This window comes from Phaenicophaeus curvirostris, chromosome 11 (genome assembly GCF_032191515.1).
Source record: "Phaenicophaeus curvirostris isolate KB17595 chromosome 11, BPBGC_Pcur_1.0, whole genome shotgun sequence".
Taxonomy (NCBI): domain Eukaryota; kingdom Metazoa; phylum Chordata; class Aves; order Cuculiformes; family Cuculidae; genus Phaenicophaeus; species Phaenicophaeus curvirostris.
This window is the reverse complement of record NC_091402.1, coordinates 3,594,096-3,614,207: the sequence shown is the minus strand read 5'-3', so window position 1 is coordinate 3,614,207 and position 20,112 is coordinate 3,594,096. Positions and strand designations below refer to the sequence as shown.

Here is a 20,112-nt window from a genome sequence, read left to right as displayed (position 1 = left end):
CGTGGTCAGAGGACAGTCTTTTATGCTCTTGTTTTCACACACAGTAGTTTAGACACCCCAAATCCCTCCCTCACGTCTTCATGGATCTCTTGCTCATGGAATTTATTGCAGAAAACACGGGTCTGGATCATTGCACGTTCTATAGCGTAATGGGCTGGTGCTTAGTCACTGGAAGGACACTGGCTTTTGGAAGTACAAAGACTGTCAGGTGCTGTACAAAGACAATTTCTAAGGAAATTCAGTCTTTCTTTTAGTGTTTTCCTCTGCTTTTATCCAGAGAGGGTAATCCTAAGGTTTTTTGGTATTAACTGAACAAGTAGAAATCATAACTGCTACTTCACCACGGGTTTGGTTTTATGTAAAGTACTTTAAGTTAAAATTTACAGAAACTTGGATCTTTTCAGCTAGTTTTTACATCTGAATACTGAGTACTTTTAAGATGTCTGCGTGAGTTTGAGGGAATTAAGGTTTAAACTCCTAAAGAGCAGTCAATTTTAAGGCCTGTGTTCTTATGAAAGCTTAAAATACACAACTACTGTTCCTAGTATCCTAGGATTTAATATTAAAAGGTATCAATATAGGATTTTTCTAATGCTGTGACTAAATGGAAGTATCTCCCTTGTGGCAATTCAGCTGTAGCAGCCCATCCAGCAGGGGCGAGGGGAGCCTCGGGCAGAAGCGGCTTAACCAGAAGCAGCTTTGTGAAGCTGCTGTGCTCATCAAACACCTCACGCTGCCCGCTCAGGGGAACGGGTGCAAAGCTGGACGTGGTTTCAGGGTCCAGAGGACTCTACGCCGCTGTGGACGGGAGGTGGCTGTGATGGGAATGGGGAGCGGTGCTGGTGCCGACACCCGCTGGCTACAGTCTGTCTGGTGCCCCTTCTAGGCCTGGCGACAGGAAGGTTAATCCTCAGCTTTCTGTGAAATTTGAGGCTGAAACAAGGTGCAAATCAACGTCAGCCATGCAGCTGGATAATTGAATTGGAAATAACTCACTTGAAATCTAAAATATCTTGCAAAAGAAACATGGAAAGTGACTTAATGATAAGACAGCCTCAATAATTTTTTAGCAGTGTAGGGTCTTGTATGGATCTGATCTTCTAAAGGTTTTCAGATGGGGTGTCCTGCAGAGAGACACATACTTCTATGCCCCATAATGGAAGGAACAGATTCTGAATACAGCTCTCAGCCAATTTAACAGTTCTCTAGATGCTAAATCGCACACTTGACTAGCTTAGCACTCCACTCTTGTTCAGTATAGACAGCAAATTTCTGCTGTACAAAAGCAAACAGGAAACCCCATAACTATTTGTGTTCTGTACAATTTTACCTCTGGGAAGGAAAATACTGTCTTTGAACTGAGTAAGTGTTGATTAAACCTAATACATTTAATCAGACTAAATAGAAAATCCTCCCTGACTGTTTCTCAGGCTTCCCTTTCTCATTCCCATGAAATCATCCTGCTCGCTTGCTTTCCACTGCCCGCTGACTCATATGGAAAAACAAGACAATTGTTGACACTGTCGTCAGTGACGCCTAAAGTTATGAATGTAATCTAGGTAACTGCTTTTACCAGTATTCAAGTAATAGAAACTCTTGTTAAAAAAGACACTGTGGAAAAAAAAATCACAATCCCTTTGTGCTTCAAAGAATTCGTTTTAAAGTGCACTTTAACATTTCTCGGTCATATAAAGAAATGCCTTTTAAGGTGAGGGTAGGAGAATATGCTGGCTATTTTTATCTAACCTTTGGCAACAGTTTGATGGACAGTAAATACACATTTGGGTTGGTTGGTTTGTTTTGATTGTGCAACCCTGCACTTTTCCAAGTGAACTAAAGATGAAATGGCAAAAAAGATGCAGAGGGAAACCGGAAGATCTAGTTGTGGGATACTTTGGGTTTTTTCTCTGAAGTATGCAGTAGGGTTTGCAATTAAATGCTTCCACTCCTTCAAATACCTCTATAACCCAATTCAGTAGAGTTAAAAGAAATCTAACATCACCTGGCCAAGAGGAGCTAGGAGGCTGGTTCTCTCACTGAAATATCTGTGGGATGATCTGCACCAAAAGATGCTACAAAGCCAAAACTGAGACAGTATTTCCCAAATCTATGAATCTCCTCCTCATAGGGTGGAAAAGAAGTGTCAGATCTGAGAACAGCCCAGTTATAAAGGGATCTGTGACTCTGAGGTCACTGTATTTCACACAGCTGTAATAAATTTGTAACTATTGATCTACAGGGGTTAACAATGTGGCATCTTTTATTGCCAAACTGGTAAATCTAGAATCCCTGTTAGTTGAGAAAAACAACCTCATTTGAAAAAGGATAATTCATTGGTTAAGGTGATTAGCCTAAACTTTGGAATTCATTGCCTTCCAACTCCACCAAGAACAGCGTGTGTCCTTGGACAGCTTGCTCTTTATTTACTTCAGTTCTTGCACGACAGGGGTGGGAATACAAGCTACGTGGCCATCACCAGCTACTGGGGCAGAGCGAGCCATGCGACAGACCCCTCTTTTTACAGGAATACACACTCACTCACTCCAGTTCCCTTGTTTTACTGGATTTTCCCTGTTTACTGCACGCTCTGCCCCGACCTAGTCTGAAGTCTCCACGGAGAACAACTGACAAAGGTTAAACTAGCACTCTCCGAAGCTAGAAGATACCAAAAGGAGAGCGACTTCGTTCTTCAGCTTCACAAAGCTGAAGAATTGCTCTCCCTGTTCTCCTCCAGCACACTGTTTGCACAAAATAATGCAACAGGGTGAGTGTAAGTGGTCTGTTAGTACATAAAGGGTTTGGAAGCGGGAGAAGTAAAGATAAGCTATTTCTATTAATGAAATAACATAAATCGTGATCTAAAGAGACTCTCATTCTAACACTGAGTAAAATAATCCCAGTGAGAGAAACTTATGGCAGTTCTGCCTCCCAGTTCCCTCAGGATTGGCATAAGGAGGCAGGAGACGTTGAGACTGTCAGCTGGTTGGGACTAAGATTAAATGAGAGGTGTGAATCGCAGCGGGACAGTACATACTGGGGCAAATCAAGGAAAGGCTTTAGTGTTATTTAAGGGCACTGCTGTCTGAGCATATGCATAATGTAATGTATGATTGCAGTAACGTGTAAATTGCACGTGGTGATCAGCGCTGTTCTTCAGATAAATATGATCTTTAAAGGCAAAGGAAGAACTGAGCAAGAGCTCCACTTCTCATGAAGTTCTTAAGAAATCTACATGGTATTAGCTGGGCTTCATTTAGTTTTGTAACTTCCAACCCCCAAAAGACCTGCTTTCCAGTACAGCAAGAATGATATTAGGATTTTTCCTGTGTTCTTAAGTGTTTTCATATATAAAAAAGAATCTTTTTGCGAAGCAGGTTTCTCAGCAGACACTTTTGGTATTAAATTTACATAATTGTAAATATTTGTACAAGTTCCATCTGTGATGATGGACTGGATCAGTAACTGGAGACAAAATTAGCTTAAATCAAAACCAATACAAAGGATAACAACGCCCGCGCTCCCAGGAACCACATTCTGCTGATGGTTTCATTTCAGTATTTGCCTCTGCATTCCACTGTTACAAGGCAGGGATCAATGTCCCCTTCTGTGGTTTTGCAATATTTTGCCCACTTTGGGTGCTGCCAAAAATAAACGGTAAATACTGATGCAAATACACGGTCAGCCGAGGAGATCTGCTTAAAAGCAATTACTGCACCATAGTCTTGTTAATGTTCAACGGCCAGTAAACAGCTTTCTTGGCAAATGTTTATCCTGTGAACTCTGATCATCCACTGCTGAATTATTCGCTTGATGTACATCAGTGCACATCTGTAACCTATGATTTGAAACTGAGGCTTCTACCCGTAAATCTCGGGTCTGTTGCTACTCGCTCTCTTCACTCAGGAATTAAACCAACAGGACTGTCTTCCTAATACTCGAATTACCCAGCTAAGTGTGTGAATTATGGATTTAATAGAAGTCCTTTCCTTCAGAAAGGGAGTGAAGAACTCTAAGTTACATCTACTGTTTAATTTATTTCTGGTCAAGAAGCTGTCACTCTAGTGACATCCTGGAGGTGTTCAAGGCCAGGCTGGATGGGGCTTGGGCTGCCTGATCCCATGGGAGGTGTCCCTGCCCATGGCAGAGGGTGGAACTGGATGGGCTTTAAGGTCCCTTCCAACCCAAATTATTCTGTGATTCTAGTCAGTGTTGTGCTATAACTAGATTAGGTAATCGAACAGCCTTTTACCGCTGACACCATAACTGCTCCAAACTTGAACCAGGTCCTCAGGCTGTTCCGCTTTTCCCTCAGGAAGGGCATGCAAACTTGTATTACACTTCTTACAACATAGAAGAGCCAAGAATTAGAAAACAAAGCTGACTTAAAAGTCATAGTTTTCATTTTCTAGGGCAAAAGGAAAAGTAATCAAAGCAGTGCCTTCCTATGAAAACACAGTGAACAAATCCCTGCCACTGTATTTCATCTTTTCTGACTGACACAGCCTAACCTGCAGACAGAGCCTCAGCCTTCAAGACCAGCTTAAGAGATATACGGGGGCAAACCAGGAGGAAAAGTAGAGTGCTTGGTCTAATTCTGTTTGTGTACTAAACAAACCACAAAACTAAGGAAACAGATGAAGCAATGAGGAATTATCGATCCAAACCCCGTAAAAACACAATCGTTCACTGACTGCACTGGAACCGGGATTTATGTTCATTCTGTGTCTTGCTCCAGTTTTAAGATGAGTTACTATGTAAACTACTGACTTCAATCTGAGCAATACTGCTCTTAAACACATGTGAATTTTTACCAACATGGCTTAAATAATTTGGCACTAATCCTGCAAATCACAGAATCACTAGGTTGGAAAAGACCCACAGGATCATAAAATAAAAATAGTGGGAGGTTGATCTTATTGGAGGGTCCATGTTCACGCATGCAGGACTGTGACCTACAGATGTAAACTATAAGATGTTGTGACATGAGTCAAACACTTGCTAGGATTCTGTATCTTAAGGACCATCCAACCAGGAGGAAACACAGTCGTTAGGACAGAGCCCGGGCCTGGACTGGCTTCACAGGTTCTCCTGAGTGGAGTACAGGGTTTGCTAATCACTAGAGTTTAGACAGTTCTAACTTTCTGTGCCCAGCTCCTGCTGGACACTTACTGCCTGTTATCTTTGGATATAGGAGAGCTGGGAATGTCCTGGAAAACTATCCAAAAATACTACTGAGTGTTGCAGCTCAACCCGCCCTTTCATATAAAACATCAGAATTGTGAAAACTATACTAATCGAAAACTTTAAGGCCCTTTCAGTCTTACAACTATAAAACTTGAAAACTAACCCCTTAGATCAGAAGCAAACAGGCTACAAAGCGTAGGTAACTCCTCGATTATCTTCCTCACTGTTTAAAAACAGAAAGACCAGAGAACCATTTAATATTTTCTGTAGGAAGAGGAACAGTTTTGAAATTAGCCCTTAAATCTTCCTGATTTTCATGATACAGGATATGTTGAATGGATAAAAACTGGTGTAGCCCTCAAAGCAAACCCGTCCAGGTCCTTTTTGATCAAGATCTTCAAAAGGGAGAAGTAACTTCCCTTTAAGCGATGTTTTCTGAAAACGAGCTCCTTCAAGATATCAGGAATGCAAAAATCACCAGTGACCTCCGAACACCTTTGCTTTGCTGAATTGTTAAAAATAACCCTGTCCTGCTCCCATTGCAAATCTGTTTTTGTAAGGTGCTTGAGAATATAAATCCAGAGAGGGCTGCTGCCATCAGTGCTTCAGCTGCATCTACAGCGTATAATACAGAGCTGAAAAGACAACTATAGGCAGTTGAATTATGAAATCTATTCTACTTAACACTGTAGACTTTTGATCAACAGTGAAAGATTTTTCCTGCTGAGTGCTTTCAAGAAATGAAAAGCAATTGGTAACTTGTGATAGGGAAGCAGCTGAGTACAAACTTGGGAGGGAATCACTCAAAAATGTGCCGATTTCTTACAAATAAGAAGTGGCAAAGCCTACTGTCCAGCTATTCTGAGGTCTTCGTTCCCATTATATGTCCAGATTGTATTTAAAGAGATGGTTTAAAAAAAACTAAACCAAACCCCAAATCCACTTATGCCACTTAAGCAATAAACTCTCTGGTAACATAACGTCAAACGCAGGACTGGAATTAATCCTGTATATGACTGTTAGGCACGTGGCAGATCACCGCTACCATCAGTTCAAGGTTCATCCAGTTCCTGCTTCCAGCAGAGCAGGACTTGAGTTGTGGAATGAAATCAAGAGACCTGAGGACAAAACCTCAATGATACCCACTTGGAAAAGCGAGCTATCGCTGTGCAAACAATAACAAATGAAATGCATCTACCCTCTCCTCAAGGATGTATTTAAAAGAACTACACTGGTCCAATCCTGCCCAACAGCAAATCACGTCATTTTGCTCAAGCTGATTTTGCTTTTTGTTAAAATGAATACTTAAAAGAAATTGTTACAAAACCTGAGAGAAGGCTTCCCCACCCGGGCCTGTTCCCATACGAACTAGCAATCCAGACACCCTGGGTGACTGCTGTTTGGTCCTGTAACCAAAGCACTGCGTGTCCCGACCCTTGAAATGCCTTTATCAAGGACACGGTTGCTCTCTGGTCACTGGTGGAGTGCTGAGGATTTAAAGAGACACGGTTTAGACCACCTGTTCCAAAAGGGGCCCCCTTTGCCAACAGTCACGCGCCAGATGCTTCAGAACTCGGCGCGTACCCCCGTCTCTTCCCCAGCCATCTGTCTCCCCACCCCACATCCTCATCAAAGTTGTTTCCTCCACTTTTGTAACTCGTATGAAGGTTACAGAAAAAAATGGTGGGGGCAAACGTTGAGTAAGTTTTTCAGAGGGTTTGACTTTTAGGACTATCTCTCAAGAGTCCCTTTCTAAAATAAGACACCAAAGCAAACAGGATTGTGTCTAACTTCTACAAAATTGCTGGTTTCACAGGAGGAAGAGAATATGGCTACTGTGCTACTCAGCATTAGGGTGAAGCACCATCTAAATTCCAGTGAAGTTAGGGATATCACCTAGCTCGTATCAGCAACTGCACCCCCAGCCTTCTACAACGTCTTTGCTGTCGAGCTTGATGCTGTCGGTATTCTTCTCGCTGAACATCGGGCCTCCGTGCCTCATCATCAGCTCTGTAGCCATCTTCACAAAAGCCTCTTCCACATTGCTGGAGTCTTTTGCAGAGGTCTCTATGGCACAGATGATATTATCGTAGTGTTCAGCCAGACTCCGAGCTTCTTCCAGCTGAACCTCTCGAAGGTCACTTAGGTCAGACTTGTTTCCTTTAAGAGAAAGAAAACAACAGAGCAATTTATAATGACTTCTTGTGTCAGAGTAAGTAGGAGCTTCTCAGGCTGCCCAGAGAAGCTGCAGAATTTTTGTTCTTCCATTTAAACTTCGACCGAAAAGGCCTTGACCGACCTGCCATCGGCCTCGCTTTGAGCAGGAGGCTGGGCTAGATCATCTCCTAAGCCCCTTCCAACCTGTATTGCTGCATGACTCTCACAGAAAACAGAAAAATTACTAAGTGTAGTACAGTGGTTTACACCTTAACAGAACAAAACAGGCCTAGCAATGAAAGTTGAAACAATTTTCTGAAGACAGCAGCAGTGTGGTGGTACCTAGGGAAGTTTAGAATGCTGCCAATCTTGTATTGGTGTGTCTGCAGGCCCCAGGAGCCATGTCTGAGTCAGAAACACTGGGGGAAGCAAAACTTCTAGCAGAAAACTGACAAACCCTAATTGCCCCAAAGTCCTTCTGAAATCTTCCATCTGCCAAAGAATGTGGATGTACCAGGTCACCACGTTGGCGTGATATGATGGAGCTTCTTTGGGCCCTGGGACCTTAGGATCCTTATCATGGGAATGGCTCCACGACAGCTGTGCCTCCGTACCTGGAACCCTGGGGACCCAGTTCTCCGTTAAGGGAGACACGAAGGATTCAAAGCTGGCTACTTAACAGAAATGAATCAAAGCAAAACGGTTCTGTTCTGATGAATCAGCACTTGCTAATTAAACAAAAAAAAATGGGAGGCTTTCCAATCAGATCTATTACTTACCAGATTTATTACTTATGTCTTAAATACAGAAAAAATAAAAATTCTAACCATCTTAAACAACTACACTAATTACACTGTCCAGTAACCTGTAGTGCTTGGTATTAGTACTTTTAACTCACCAATCAGTAATTGTACTATGTTGGAACCGGCATACTTTCTCACATCCTCGATCCAGCGAGGAATGGACAGGAAAGAGCCCCTCTTGCTGATATCATAGGCTAGGATTGCTCCATTGGCGCTGCGGTAATAACTCTGGGTGATAGTTCGGAATCTCTCCTGGCCAGCCGTGTCCCAGATCTGCAACTAAATACAACAAAGCATACGATGAGACAATGGCTCACAAGCTTTCCTGAATCAAAACACAGGACTCGATTCAATAGCTTGTTACAAATCTCCCTTATGGATAATGCATTCTAGAATCTCATCTGGGGGATGATGTGATTGAAAGCAGCCTTGAGGAGAAGGACTTGGGGTGCTGGTTGATGAGAAGCTTGACATGAGCCAGCAATGTGCGCTTGCAGCCCAGGAGGCCAAGGGTGTGCTGGGCTGCATCAAAAGCAGCATGGCCAGCAGGGCAAGGGAGGGGATTCTGACCCTCTGTTCCTCTCTTGTGAGATCTCATCTGGAGGATTGTGTCCAGTTCTGGAATCCTCAACATAAGAAAGAGATGGAGCTGTTGGAACGGGTCCAGAGGAAGCTATAAGGATAATCCGAGGCCTGGAGCACCTCCCATATGAGGACAGGCTGAGAGAGTTGGGGCTGTTCAGCCTGGAGAAGAGAAGGCTTCCAGGAGACCTTACAGGGACCTTCCGGTACCTGAAGGGGCTACAAGAAAGCTGGGGAGGGACTGTTCACAAAGGCCTGGAGTGACAGGATGAGGGGCAATGGGTATAAACTGGAGAGGGGCAGAGTTAGACTAGACATAAGGAGGAATTTCTTCACTATGAGAGTCATGAGGCCCTGGCCCAGGTTGCCCAGGGAAGCTGTGGCTGCCCCATCCCTGGAGGTGTTCAAGGCCAGGTTGATGGGGCTTGGAGCCCCTGATCCAGTGGGAGGTGTCCCTGCCCATGGCAGGGGCTAGGACTGGATGGGCTTTAAGGTCCCTTCCAACCCAAACTATTCTATGATTCTATGATTTTTCTAGTCCTTTGTTCATGATTTAAGGACAGTAATTGGAGAACCTTTTTGCACTAGGCTGCTTCAAGTTTACTCAGTTGCGATGCTCCGGGTTCCTGCAGGTGAGCTCTGGTGCATCCTTCCATGGCAGATTATGGAATTATCACTTGCGTGTCCAGCCCTACCCCTCTGTCACCTTCTCTAGCAGAGTTAGCAAAACGAGATGTTAGCCCGTGGCCAAGCTGCTCCTGTTCACCATCTGGTGGGCGCCTGAAACTATAGGCGGGTGTCACTGGCACCTTGTCTGTGGCACTGATGGGGCTCTGCCTGCTCTGCCCCAGGGCAGCAGCAACAATTCTAGTACAACGGGGTAGCAGAATCCGAGAGCAGTGATGCTGGCTTATATGGGAATATGAGGCAATGGAAAGAATATAGAGAATATACATAAAATGTCTATGAGCATGTATACAAGAACCGCCAGCAACTCTACGGGTGGATAAAGTCAGTCCAAGCTCTAGTCAGTCTAGTGACCTGTCCTGTTGTAGCTGGTGGAACATCTGGGCAGGAAGAAGAAACGCTTAGCTTACATACTTTTGCCTAAATCCAGCAGCACAAGAACTATGAGTTTAGTGTTAGGGTTTGAGTTCCCAATACTTTCCAGATGTTCCAGAAGAAGAAGCCAAATAACTCAGAATGGATAAACGCAATATCCTGCTCATAGGAAAAACTTCTTTTAAAATCCCCTGGTTTTATAGGTTGTCTAATGTCCTGGAACACAACAGCTTATATTCCAGGAGCTTTTAATCTAAAGTAACCCTGGATGTTGTCATCCTCCACATAAACCTCTAATCCTTGTTGAATCTTTCAAAGCTCTTTGCTTCAATCTGAAGTAGCAACAAACCCAAAGAATTTTCTTTTATAAAATTTATATTTTTTGTCCTTGTGTTGTACTTTCACTTCTTTATCCCCGAATGATAAACAAGAGCACTACTTGTCTTTTTGTGCTATTCCTTATATTTTGTCTCCCCTATTGAGATGGGACAAATACTCCTGGAGTTTTTCTCCTTCCCATATCATGGATTTGTTATTTATTATTTCCCCTCTCTCTGATTTTAAAGAGCTGGCAACAGCTTAACACAATGTGCCAGTGATATTTTATACCAAGTAACAAGTACTCATTTTTCCTTTTATTTCTTTTGCACGTTGGTATTTTGTTTGTATCTTCTGACTTTGCTGCATGTTTGAGCAGCAACTTTGACTTTGCTAAAGGCTGTGGTGATCAGACCACTTTTTTGCACTAACTGAGCATTTAGATCCCAAGTGACACATATACAGCTTAAAAGGAATCGCTCCAATGGAAAAGCGCTTCTCAGTCCTGGTGGGAGAGAAGGGGAAGGGACTGTGACGGACTCAGAAAACCACAAAGCAATGTTTACTAATGGAACAGATAATGATTTAGAGCAGTCAACAGCCAAGTGCTAGAGACAAGGAAGTTCATGGCAGGCTGATGGATGATGCTCTCTGCACTCAAGTCTCCCACTAGACCTTTGTGTCTTACGTAGTTGTAAATCTCAATATTTTATGAGGTCAAGTGCAAAACAAGGCTCCTGATGATTGCCCAACGCTTGGGAGTGGTCTGAGAGATTCTGTGTGCACAGAAGAACTATAAACTTTCCAAATGAAATAAAATATTTGTTTGAGCTTACACTTTTCACATGGTATAAACAGAAGCGATTTACCTGCAGAGTGACTGAGCAAGCCAGGTTCGGGCCCTGTGCCATATCCTGGAATTTGAAAACCTCTGTGTAAGTACATTCTGTAGAACCACAGAATCACTGAGGTTGTGGCAGATTTTGAGAGGTGACAAAGTCAACTGCCTGCTCAAAGTGGGGTCAAAACTTAATTCTTCCAGAAAGAATCACTCCATGATTTTCCCAGGATCTAAACTGAGTCAGACCAGCCTGTAGTTCCCAGGATTTCTTGCCCTTTCTGAAGAGGAGTACAGCGTTTGCCTTTCTCTCATCCTCCCCAGTTTCCACAGACTTTCAGCAGTGACAGAGCAACCTCAAAATGCCACCAGCAAGATCTCAGCCCCCCTCCCTGCATATTTTACTCAAGCATTTATGTCTATGTGTTCACAGGACTGAATTTATGAATTTGCTCAAGACTCCAGTGCCCTTGCAACAGCACAGACCTGAGAAGGTCTGAGCTCCTCTGGAGCTCCAACAGCAGCCTTCCTCCCAGCCCCCATCCTGCAGGTAAGCTCTTTCCCTCAGGCAGCTGAAGTTTGTGCTCCCCTGCCCGTCACTCCTCTTTCCTGGAGGGACTCTGAACCATTTAGATTTGTACATGACCTTCAGTTGGTTGTGGGTTTGCTTTCGTTGCTGACACTACATTATTTATTAGACTCATAAACAGATGCTTCTCTTGCAAATATTCATTCCGACCCCTCTTTTTGTCACTGTTCCCATCACCGCTGTGGGCAGACGGGGCCAGGTAAGCGCTCACTTTTTATTTAGGAGAAAGTCACTCTAATACAGGCACGATTTAATAACTTGTTCAAGCCAAACTCAGACCATAGTGCCATCAAAGACTCGCCATCCCGGCCACGTATCCTCCCTGCACTGACACTAGCACCTGTTAATGTGATTCAGCACAGAGCTTAATTCACCCATCTAACTCAACCCCAGAGTTTTTCCTGGTTTTGGAAGGACTAGCAGCAGTCACGCGGCGACGTGGTGCTGACAGCCCGCAGGCCGCACAGGGAGGATGGTGTGATGATCCTTTAGGGGAATGGCAAAGTGGTCTTGAACCGATTTAACCTGTTGTTGAAGGCGGGTGTGAACCCTTCCAATAACGTTACCTGAGGCTGAATGAGGAGCCCTCCCGCAGGCACCTCTGGCACACCCACAGCAGCATCGTCTTCTACAAGCAGCTGCCTCGCAGCGCGTGGTGTGCAAAGGTACCTTCTAGGGGCTAAAGACTACTCACTCCTCACCATTTGGCAGCTTGAAAACCTGTCCTGTCATACTGAAGTTTTAATAGCTGTCTTATTTTAAATCATTAAGAACACACACTACACACACACACACACAATATGCAAATACTATGAACCAGATTACCTAATTTAAAGCAAGATGTATTCCTAGAGGCAAAATACAGCTAATTTGCTTGACAGCAGATTTAGAAAACTCTAAGGAAAATATTTCTCTATAGAAACACAGAATCATAGAATAGTTTGGGTTGGAAGGGACACTAAAGCCCATCCAGTTCCCCCCTGCTGCGATGGGCAGGGACACCTCCCACTGGACCAGGCTGCTCAAAGCCCCATCCAACCTGGCCTTGAACACCTCCAGGAATTATTTATTATTATTATTGGTTATTTTGGTCTGCTTTTCAGCTTTGAATTTCTTTTGGACAGCAGAGCCCTTATTAGCTCTGCCTGGTTCTAAACAGCAAAGTGCTAAACCAGCTACTAACTCCTGTAAGATTTTTCATGACTCAACATAATCATCGTAGAATTGGAGCTTTCTATAAGTAAGTTAGAGAAAGTCTTGAACATCTTTTCATATTTGCTTTTTCACCTTCTCGTGCTGGGAAGGAGTGTAGAGGCAGTACACATTGTTCACCCCTTGCAAGGATGGAGGCTGCCTGGCTGAAGAGGAGCTGGGGTCTTTGTCTTTGCAGACAGCAGCGTGTCCTGACAGCATCCTGAGCTGTATTGACAAGCCCATGGATCATGGGAGGTGATTATTCCCCTTTATTTGGCACTTATTAGCTAACAGCTAAAAACGCAGCATTCCAGTTTTGAAGCCCCCATACAAGACAGACACTGAGGAACTGAAGCAAATTCAGTGAAGGCCATCAGAATGGTCTGGTAGCCCAAGTACGTACCCTGAGCGAAGAGTCTGAGGAAAAGGGGCTTGTTCAGCGCGGTAGAGGGATATGAGCTGACCCTTTAGCTGTGGACCAGCACCCAGGAGGAGGTTAGAAAGAAGAGCGAGCCAGGTTCCTCACAGTGGCACGTGATGGGAGGATGAGAGACACCAGAGGAAAATTGGAACAAGGAACATTTCTGATGTAAGGAGGAAAACAGAAGGTGATAAAATTTATGGAGTTTGTCTGGAAGTTCATTCCAGGGTGCCTGATTAGGCTTAAAGAAAGCAGAGATTCAACTACAGAAACAGACAAAGCATTGAAAATGATGAGTGACAAGACAACCAAGGAGGATGGTAAATTAGAATCACCAAACGGTTTGATGTAGATCCTTCCCGCATTGATAAACACATTGTTTATCAAAGGTTAAAGATTAACAAATGGACTCAGAGCACGTTAAATAATTTCTACCTCCCTCTCTTCCTACATAATTTATGACGTACTTTCCTGTTTTTTCTAAAGTATATGCGGAGTTCAGGTCCATTTCACTTGTGAAGCAGCATTAATAACAACAACTATGTACATCCTATAGCTGATACCTTCCTTTACAAAGATAGAAATGTCACTTTAGCGCTGTAAGTTCTTCAAAATACAGCAACTTCCACAAAATTTCCTGCTAGAGAAGTAGGGGATGAAAAGACTGTGCTAAATGATTCTTAACCAACCGACTGTGCCTAATCCTGTCATCAAAAGTGGCAAACAATAATACACATTTCTGTATGTTGGCAAATACAACACTTGCTCCCAAAAAGACTTACTGAAACAATCTTGCAACTTCATCTATACAGTTTTTGCCAAAAGCAACAAATCCAACATCTGTCTGGCAATGTATTTCAATTTAAAGTGACATTCATACTTGGATCAGTTAGGATAAGCTGATCCATTTAATTGATTCCGCACAGAATGTTCAGAGAAAGAGGAATCCCTGTTTGCTGGGATGCAGCACCCTGTTGGCAGTAGTGTTACGACAGCCGAAGCAGGGAGCTACACTCCTCTGGATATCAGTGTTGCTTCCATGTAATAACCAATAGCAACATTATTAAACACAACACTCAAGAGTCAGGACAGTTAACCAGCTGTAATTTTATATTACTTGCAATCTGGCCAGATAATGACACATTACAGTTTGGGTCATTCTGAAAAGAATACAGTTACAGCCACGAGGCCTGAATAAAAGCCAAGAATCTCGATTTCATACAGGCTGGAAGAGCTTGTCAATTAAAAACTGCAGCAATGCATAAAGAAGTATTTGTTATAAAAGGAATGTGTTTTCAAATGTTGTTCTCTCCCTCTGCTTCCTGAAAGATACAGTACAAGAGAGAGAAAATCACAGCATAAAGGAAAAAAAAAGTCAGTATATGTAAAATAGACAGTACGAAGAAGACATTAAATATACCCGGCTAATTTATCAATTCAGTGGAGGAAATTCAGCAGAAGAGAAGGAATTTTGTTATTACTAACCACGATTCATGGACTTGGACTTAGGAATGTCCTTGCCTATCGTTATGTAAAATCTTAGTTCCACCGTTTTATAAATCTCTTTTCTTACAGTGACATAACAGTTACAAAACATTTTTGTTGTTTTGGTCAGATTCTATCACTCAAAGAACGAGTAATTATTTTATTAATAGGGCTTAAATCACTGTGCATTAAGTCAACAACCATGACTTTTGGGCACTACAGCCTGTACTCCAGGATGAACTAAGGAGGGTGTATTTTGTAAAGATCATTATGCCACAATCCTGACCCATTAAACAGCACATTCTGGAGCATTTGTTAAACGAAGGGAGGCTGCAGATATTTCATAAAGCTGAGGGGGGAAATTCTGGATCTATGCCAGTCAGAATCTGCCTTTATGATAAAAATCAAGGTGATCAACACAGGTAGCTTTGACTTGGAAGTTCCATTAGAACCCAGCATGGTTCTAATGGAACCCTGCCTGGCTCCATACCACCTGGCCTGCCTTTAGCTTCAATGTCTCCAAGAGCCCGTGGCTCACAGCAGCCTGTCCCACAGGCTCCTGGATTCTGTCACTCCACCGGACAATACCTCAGCTTGCAATTGGAGATGTTAAAGAGAGAACAAGAAGAGAAACAGCAGACCGGATGGTAGAGACAAGCTTCTGTATTCTTCCTCTCTGGAAGTGGTAAATATTTGCAAATCAGGGTTAGCACATGTTGGAGAAGCTTACCTTATGCTGCTTACCAGCAGCTCACCGGTTTATTTCTGAAGAGAAAGCTTCAGTTATCAGGACTGGTAGCTCCTTCCTCAAGCACCAAGATGCAGAAGTGGGGCTATGCGAACCTCATGAGGTTCAACAAGGCCAGGTGCAAGTTCACACACCTGGGTCGGGGCAATCCGCAGTTTCAATACAGGCTGGGGAATAATGTGATTGAGAGCTGCCTCGAGAAGGGCTTGAGGAGAAGGACTTGGAGTGCTGGTCAATGAGAAGCTCAACATGAGCCAGCAATGTGCACTCGCAGCCCAGAAGGCTGAGGGTGTCCTGGGCTGCATCAAAAGCAGCATGGCCAGCAGGGCGAGGGAGGGGATTCTGCCCCTCTGTTCCTCCCTTGTGAGACCTCATCTGGAGGATTGTGACCAGTTCTGGAATCCTCAACATAAGAAAGAGCTGTTGGAACGGGTCCAGAGCAGGCTACAAGGGTGATGTGAGGGCTGGAGCACCTCCCATACAAGGACAGGCTGAGAGAGTTGGGATTATTCAGCCTGGAGAAGAGAAGGCTACCAGGAGACCTTATAGGGACCTTCCAGCGCCTGAAGGAGCTACAAGAAAGCTGGGGAGAGACTGTTTACAAAGGCCTGGAGTGACAGGACGAGGGGCAATGGGTATAAACTGGAGAGGGGCAGAGTTAGACTAGACATAAGGAAGAATCTCTTCATGATGAGAGTGGTGAGGCACCAGTACAGGTTGCCCAGGGAAGCTGTGGTTGCCCCATCCCTGGAGGTGTTCAAGGCCAGGCTGGATGGGCCTTGGGCAGCCTGATGCAGTGGGAGGTGTCCCTGCCCATGGCAGGGGGTGGAACTGGATGGTCTTTAAGGTCCCTTCCAACCCAAATTATTCTGTGATTCTATGTTCAGGACACACTTGAAAAAGAAGTTTGTTTGACCTTACAAAAAGATCCTTAGGGAAGCGTGCCTGGTGATTCTCTGTGCTGCTCTGATTTTGCTGGGGGCTTTTGCTGCTCAAGACAATACTTTCATAAGGAGTGGAAAGGCTTTTTTTCCTTTTAACAAATGGTGCAGGAATGAGAAAATTCCCATTTTTTATAATACTCTATAAGCTCATCTTTAGAAGTTCCTTCTGAATAGCAGTCTGTACAAAAACAATCCCAAGGCACTTACGAACACTGTTAACACACTTGGCCTAAGCTTCATTTTCAGTCAGGCTCAGGGTAAGTATTGCAACACAGCTGAGTGAGTGAATCAGACACTCACTTTGAGATGGAAACAAACATTTTAAGGTTAACTGTGTTAGTGTCCCTTTCTGTTTAAAACAGATATTGTCATTACAGTTACATAACGCTTCTGCAGTGTTTGGAGCCCAAGGACTTTTAGTCTCACCTGCTTTTGATGCATTTTTTGTTGACTAACGGAAAAGCAGCATGTTGTGGTACTAAAGTTTTAGGTTCTGTAGATAACTAGTTTTTAACTCAAAGCTTTCCATGCATCTAAAGCTCTGTTCTTTCAAGTGTCTCAAATTATATTTCATACACTAGTGCTTCATCAGCTACTGAAGCTGACTAAACTTCATATAAAGAGACATTAGAATTGTAGAATCATGGAATAATTTGGGTTGGAAGGGACCTTAAAACCCATCCATAGTTGGCCTCCTGGGCTGCAAGCACACATTGCTGGCTCATGTCAAGCTTCTTATCGACTAGTATTCCCAAGTCCTTCTCTGCAGGGCTGCTCTCAATCACATCATCCCCCAGCCTGTACTGAAACTGCAGATTTCCCCAATCCAGGTGTGGGACCTTGCACTTGGCCCTGTTGACTCTCATGAGGTTCTCACAGACCCACTTCTCCAGCTTGTCCAGGCCCCTCTGGATGACATCCTGTCTGGATGGCATCTCCTGGTTTGAGGCATCCCCATCACCAATTTATCTGGAACTCTTTTAAAACACTGTATGTCTCGCTTAACAGAGAGCAATAACTGGAAACACAGCGCATCTCTCGCAGTACCTGTACAGGCTTGTTTACTAACGGGCTGGGATGTGATCTGTTCTGATGGCTGAAAAGCTCCTCCTAGAAACACTCCAACCACACCAATCCCCAGTCTGTAAAACAGGCAAGACACCTGACCGTAAGAATTTATTTACCCACTTTCTAAGGGGGCTCACAGAAGTATAATAAAATGCATCCTTGTTTTCTATTTCCTACAACATGCTCAACAAGCCTATCTTGATTAGATAGACCGCTCTGAAATCTCAATCCAACCAGGAAAGCCTAACTGGAATTGGAAACTCCACATATAACCCACACCTTAACAGACCAAACAAAAAACCTCCTAAACAAACGCTTTCATATTCTAGTTGTGCCCCTGACTCAGCAGCTAACAAAAACATCTCTAAGGTAAATCAGCAACAAGGTTGGATTGATCTGCCTTAAGTAATGCTTAAAATACTCTTCTATCAATCTGTGCCTCCTGATTTTTTTCTACAATACAGAACAACCCCAAGCAAAGGAAAGCCTCAAGAGCTTGCATTTTCTCACTTCTTTTCTGTAAAATAAGAAAATAATTAGAAATAACCCACGGGGTTTGCTCCAGACTGGCACCCTGGTACTAGAATATCTGGGTGTCAGTACTGACAGCAGGAAAAAGGCACAGGTTTGGGATATTTCCTGGGGGCATCCTCCACTACTCCTGAAGCCCTAGCCAAGACCCCTGGCATTGGGCACAGACGCATTTGTCTCTGTGTCTGGCATTTAGACAGAGCCAGGTTTCTATCTTAAAAGAGAGCCCCACTTCTAACTGCTCACTTGCAGGAAAGCCCAGAAGAGGTACCAATGTTACAAGCAGAAAACCTGAACTTCATTTTCAACTGCTAAACCCAGCTACACATGGTGGGAAAAAGAAGCTACCAAGAAAATAAACACCTTTGCCAGGCCTGGAACATCTAACCCTCCTCATTTCCTAAACCATGAGCCTTCGTTTCTTCCACTGCCTGCATAAAGTTCTGCTCACCAAAGTTAATTTACAAGAAAGAAGACAATAGAGGACTTTGACCCCTACTTTGGTAAACACACGCCAAAATTGAACAGCAATTACCGTATTTCTGAGTCACTTTTCATCTCCAGAGCTTTACAGAATCAGGACCCTTCTCAGGAAATGACTGCATGAAGCTCTCTTTAGTCCCACTGAGGAGAAGTAAGGATACTTGTACGAGTCTGTTCTGGTGAAGGGATTCACCCTCACAGCCCCTTCAAACTGCAGGTGTTTGAAGCCCTTTATCCCTGCTCTCTGGTCTGCTCAGAGGCCAAGCCTGCTGCTGGGACCTTGTGCCACTGGGACTCGGGCAACTGTCCCGTGCTAACCCTAACGACTGGCTGAGCTTCTCCAGCACAAAGAAAACAGACATCAAATACAGGCCTGAGTTGTTTTGGTTTGAGAACGACAGCACTGTGATCCAGTGGGAGGTGTCCCATGACCAAGGCTTGGAACTGGAAGGTCCCTTCCAACCCAAACCATTCAAGGATTCATGATAAAAGCTGCACTTTCTGAGAAGCCCTATAAACAAGGCCTTAAGATAACTTCTAAATATACCTGATTTCACAGCTGATCCCCCGGCTTCTCCACACCCAGCAGCTCCACATTCCCTTTGGAAAGGTGGAATCCCAGCCCAAGTTCCTTCTGCACAGTGTCCAGCAGAGAGGGGGACACAGAGGGGGACACAGAGGGACCCCTGCACAGTGTCCAGTGCAGAGGGGGACACAGAGGGGGACAGAGAGGGTCCCCTGCACAGTGTCCAGCAGAGAGGGGGACACAGAGGGGGACACAGAGGGACCCCTGCACAGTGTCCAGCGCAGAGGGGGACACAGAGGGGGACACAGAGGGTCCCCTGCACAGTGTCCAGCGCAGAGGGGGACACAGAGGGTCCCTTGCAGAGTGTTCAGGGCACAGGGGGACACAGAGTGTCCCCTGGACAGTGCCCAGTGCAGAGGGGGACACAGAGGGACCCCTGCACAGCATCCAGCACAGAGAGGGATGCAGAGGGACCCTTGCAGAGTGTTCAGCGCAGAGGGGCCACAGAGGGTCCCCTAGACAGTGTCCAGCACAGAGCGGGGCACAGAGGGTCCTTTTCCACATCAGGCAGGAGAGGGGCTTGCACGGGGACCCGCCGTGCCCCTCTCCGTGTGGGACCCAGTGCAGGAGGAGCCGCGCACATCGGGGGCCCCGTCCCCCCCCGCTCACCTTCACCCGCTTGCCCTGGATCTCCAGGCTCTTCATGGTGAAGTCCACGCCGATGGTGCTGCCCTGGCGCTCGGCGAAGGCGCCGGTCTTGAAGCGCTGCACCAGGCAGGTTTTGCCCACGCTGGCGTCCCCGAGGAGCACCAGCTTGAAGAGGAAATCGTAGCTCTCCTCCGCGTCCCCGCCGGGCGCCGCCGGGCCGGGCATCGCGCTGCCGCCCCGCCGCCCCGGAGCGCGGCCTAAGGGGCCTGAGGGGCGGGGCCTGCGGGGCCTGCGGGGCGGGGCGGGGGGCGGGGCAGGGGGCGGGGCCAAACAAAGGGCGCGGCCGCCGCCGCTGTGAAGTCGACGGGGGCGTGGCCAGAGTGAGGCGGGGCCGGCGGCTCGGCCGGTGTCGCGCTGTGGCCTGCGGGGATGGGGCGTGGCCTAAGGGGGAGGGGCTAGTAAGGGGCGTGGTCACGGGCAGGACACTGAGGGGGCGTGGCCAGAAGGGGCGTGGCCATTGATAGGGCGCGG

General features: G+C 45.2%; 1 protein-coding gene across 1 annotated transcript; it reads right to left on the bottom strand.

Annotated features, from left to right (window-relative positions):
- Positions 1-6,479: 6,479 nt before the first annotated feature.
- RAB43 (RAB43, member RAS oncogene family) lies at positions 6,480-19,820 on the bottom strand. The gene is made up of 3 exons (XM_069865704.1): positions 19,603-19,820; positions 8,240-8,423; positions 6,480-7,344 (listed from the first exon to the last, which is right to left on the bottom strand). Exons 1-3 carry the CDS (start codon positions 19,804-19,806, stop codon positions 7,091-7,093), a joined length of 642 nt encoding a protein of 213 aa, XP_069721805.1. The 5' UTR covers positions 19,807-19,820; the 3' UTR covers positions 6,480-7,090.
- Between the last annotated feature and the right edge of the window lie 292 nt (positions 19,821-20,112).

What these genes read in the sequence shown, in the direction of transcription:
- RAB43 (XM_069865704.1), bottom strand. Translation starts at nt 19,806, where the DNA reads ATGCCCGGCCCGGCGGCGCCCGGCGGGGACGCGGAGGAGAGCTACGAT. An exon ending in TCCAGGGCAAGCGGGTGAAG is followed by an intron (nt 8,424 to 19,602) that starts GTGAGCGGGGGG and finishes TGTTGTATTTAG; the next exon opens with TTGCAGATCTGGGACACGGC. An exon ending in CATAGTACAATTACTGATTG is followed by an intron (nt 7,345 to 8,239) that starts GTGAGTTAAAAG and finishes TTTCTCTTAAAG; the next exon opens with GAAACAAGTCTGACCTAAGT.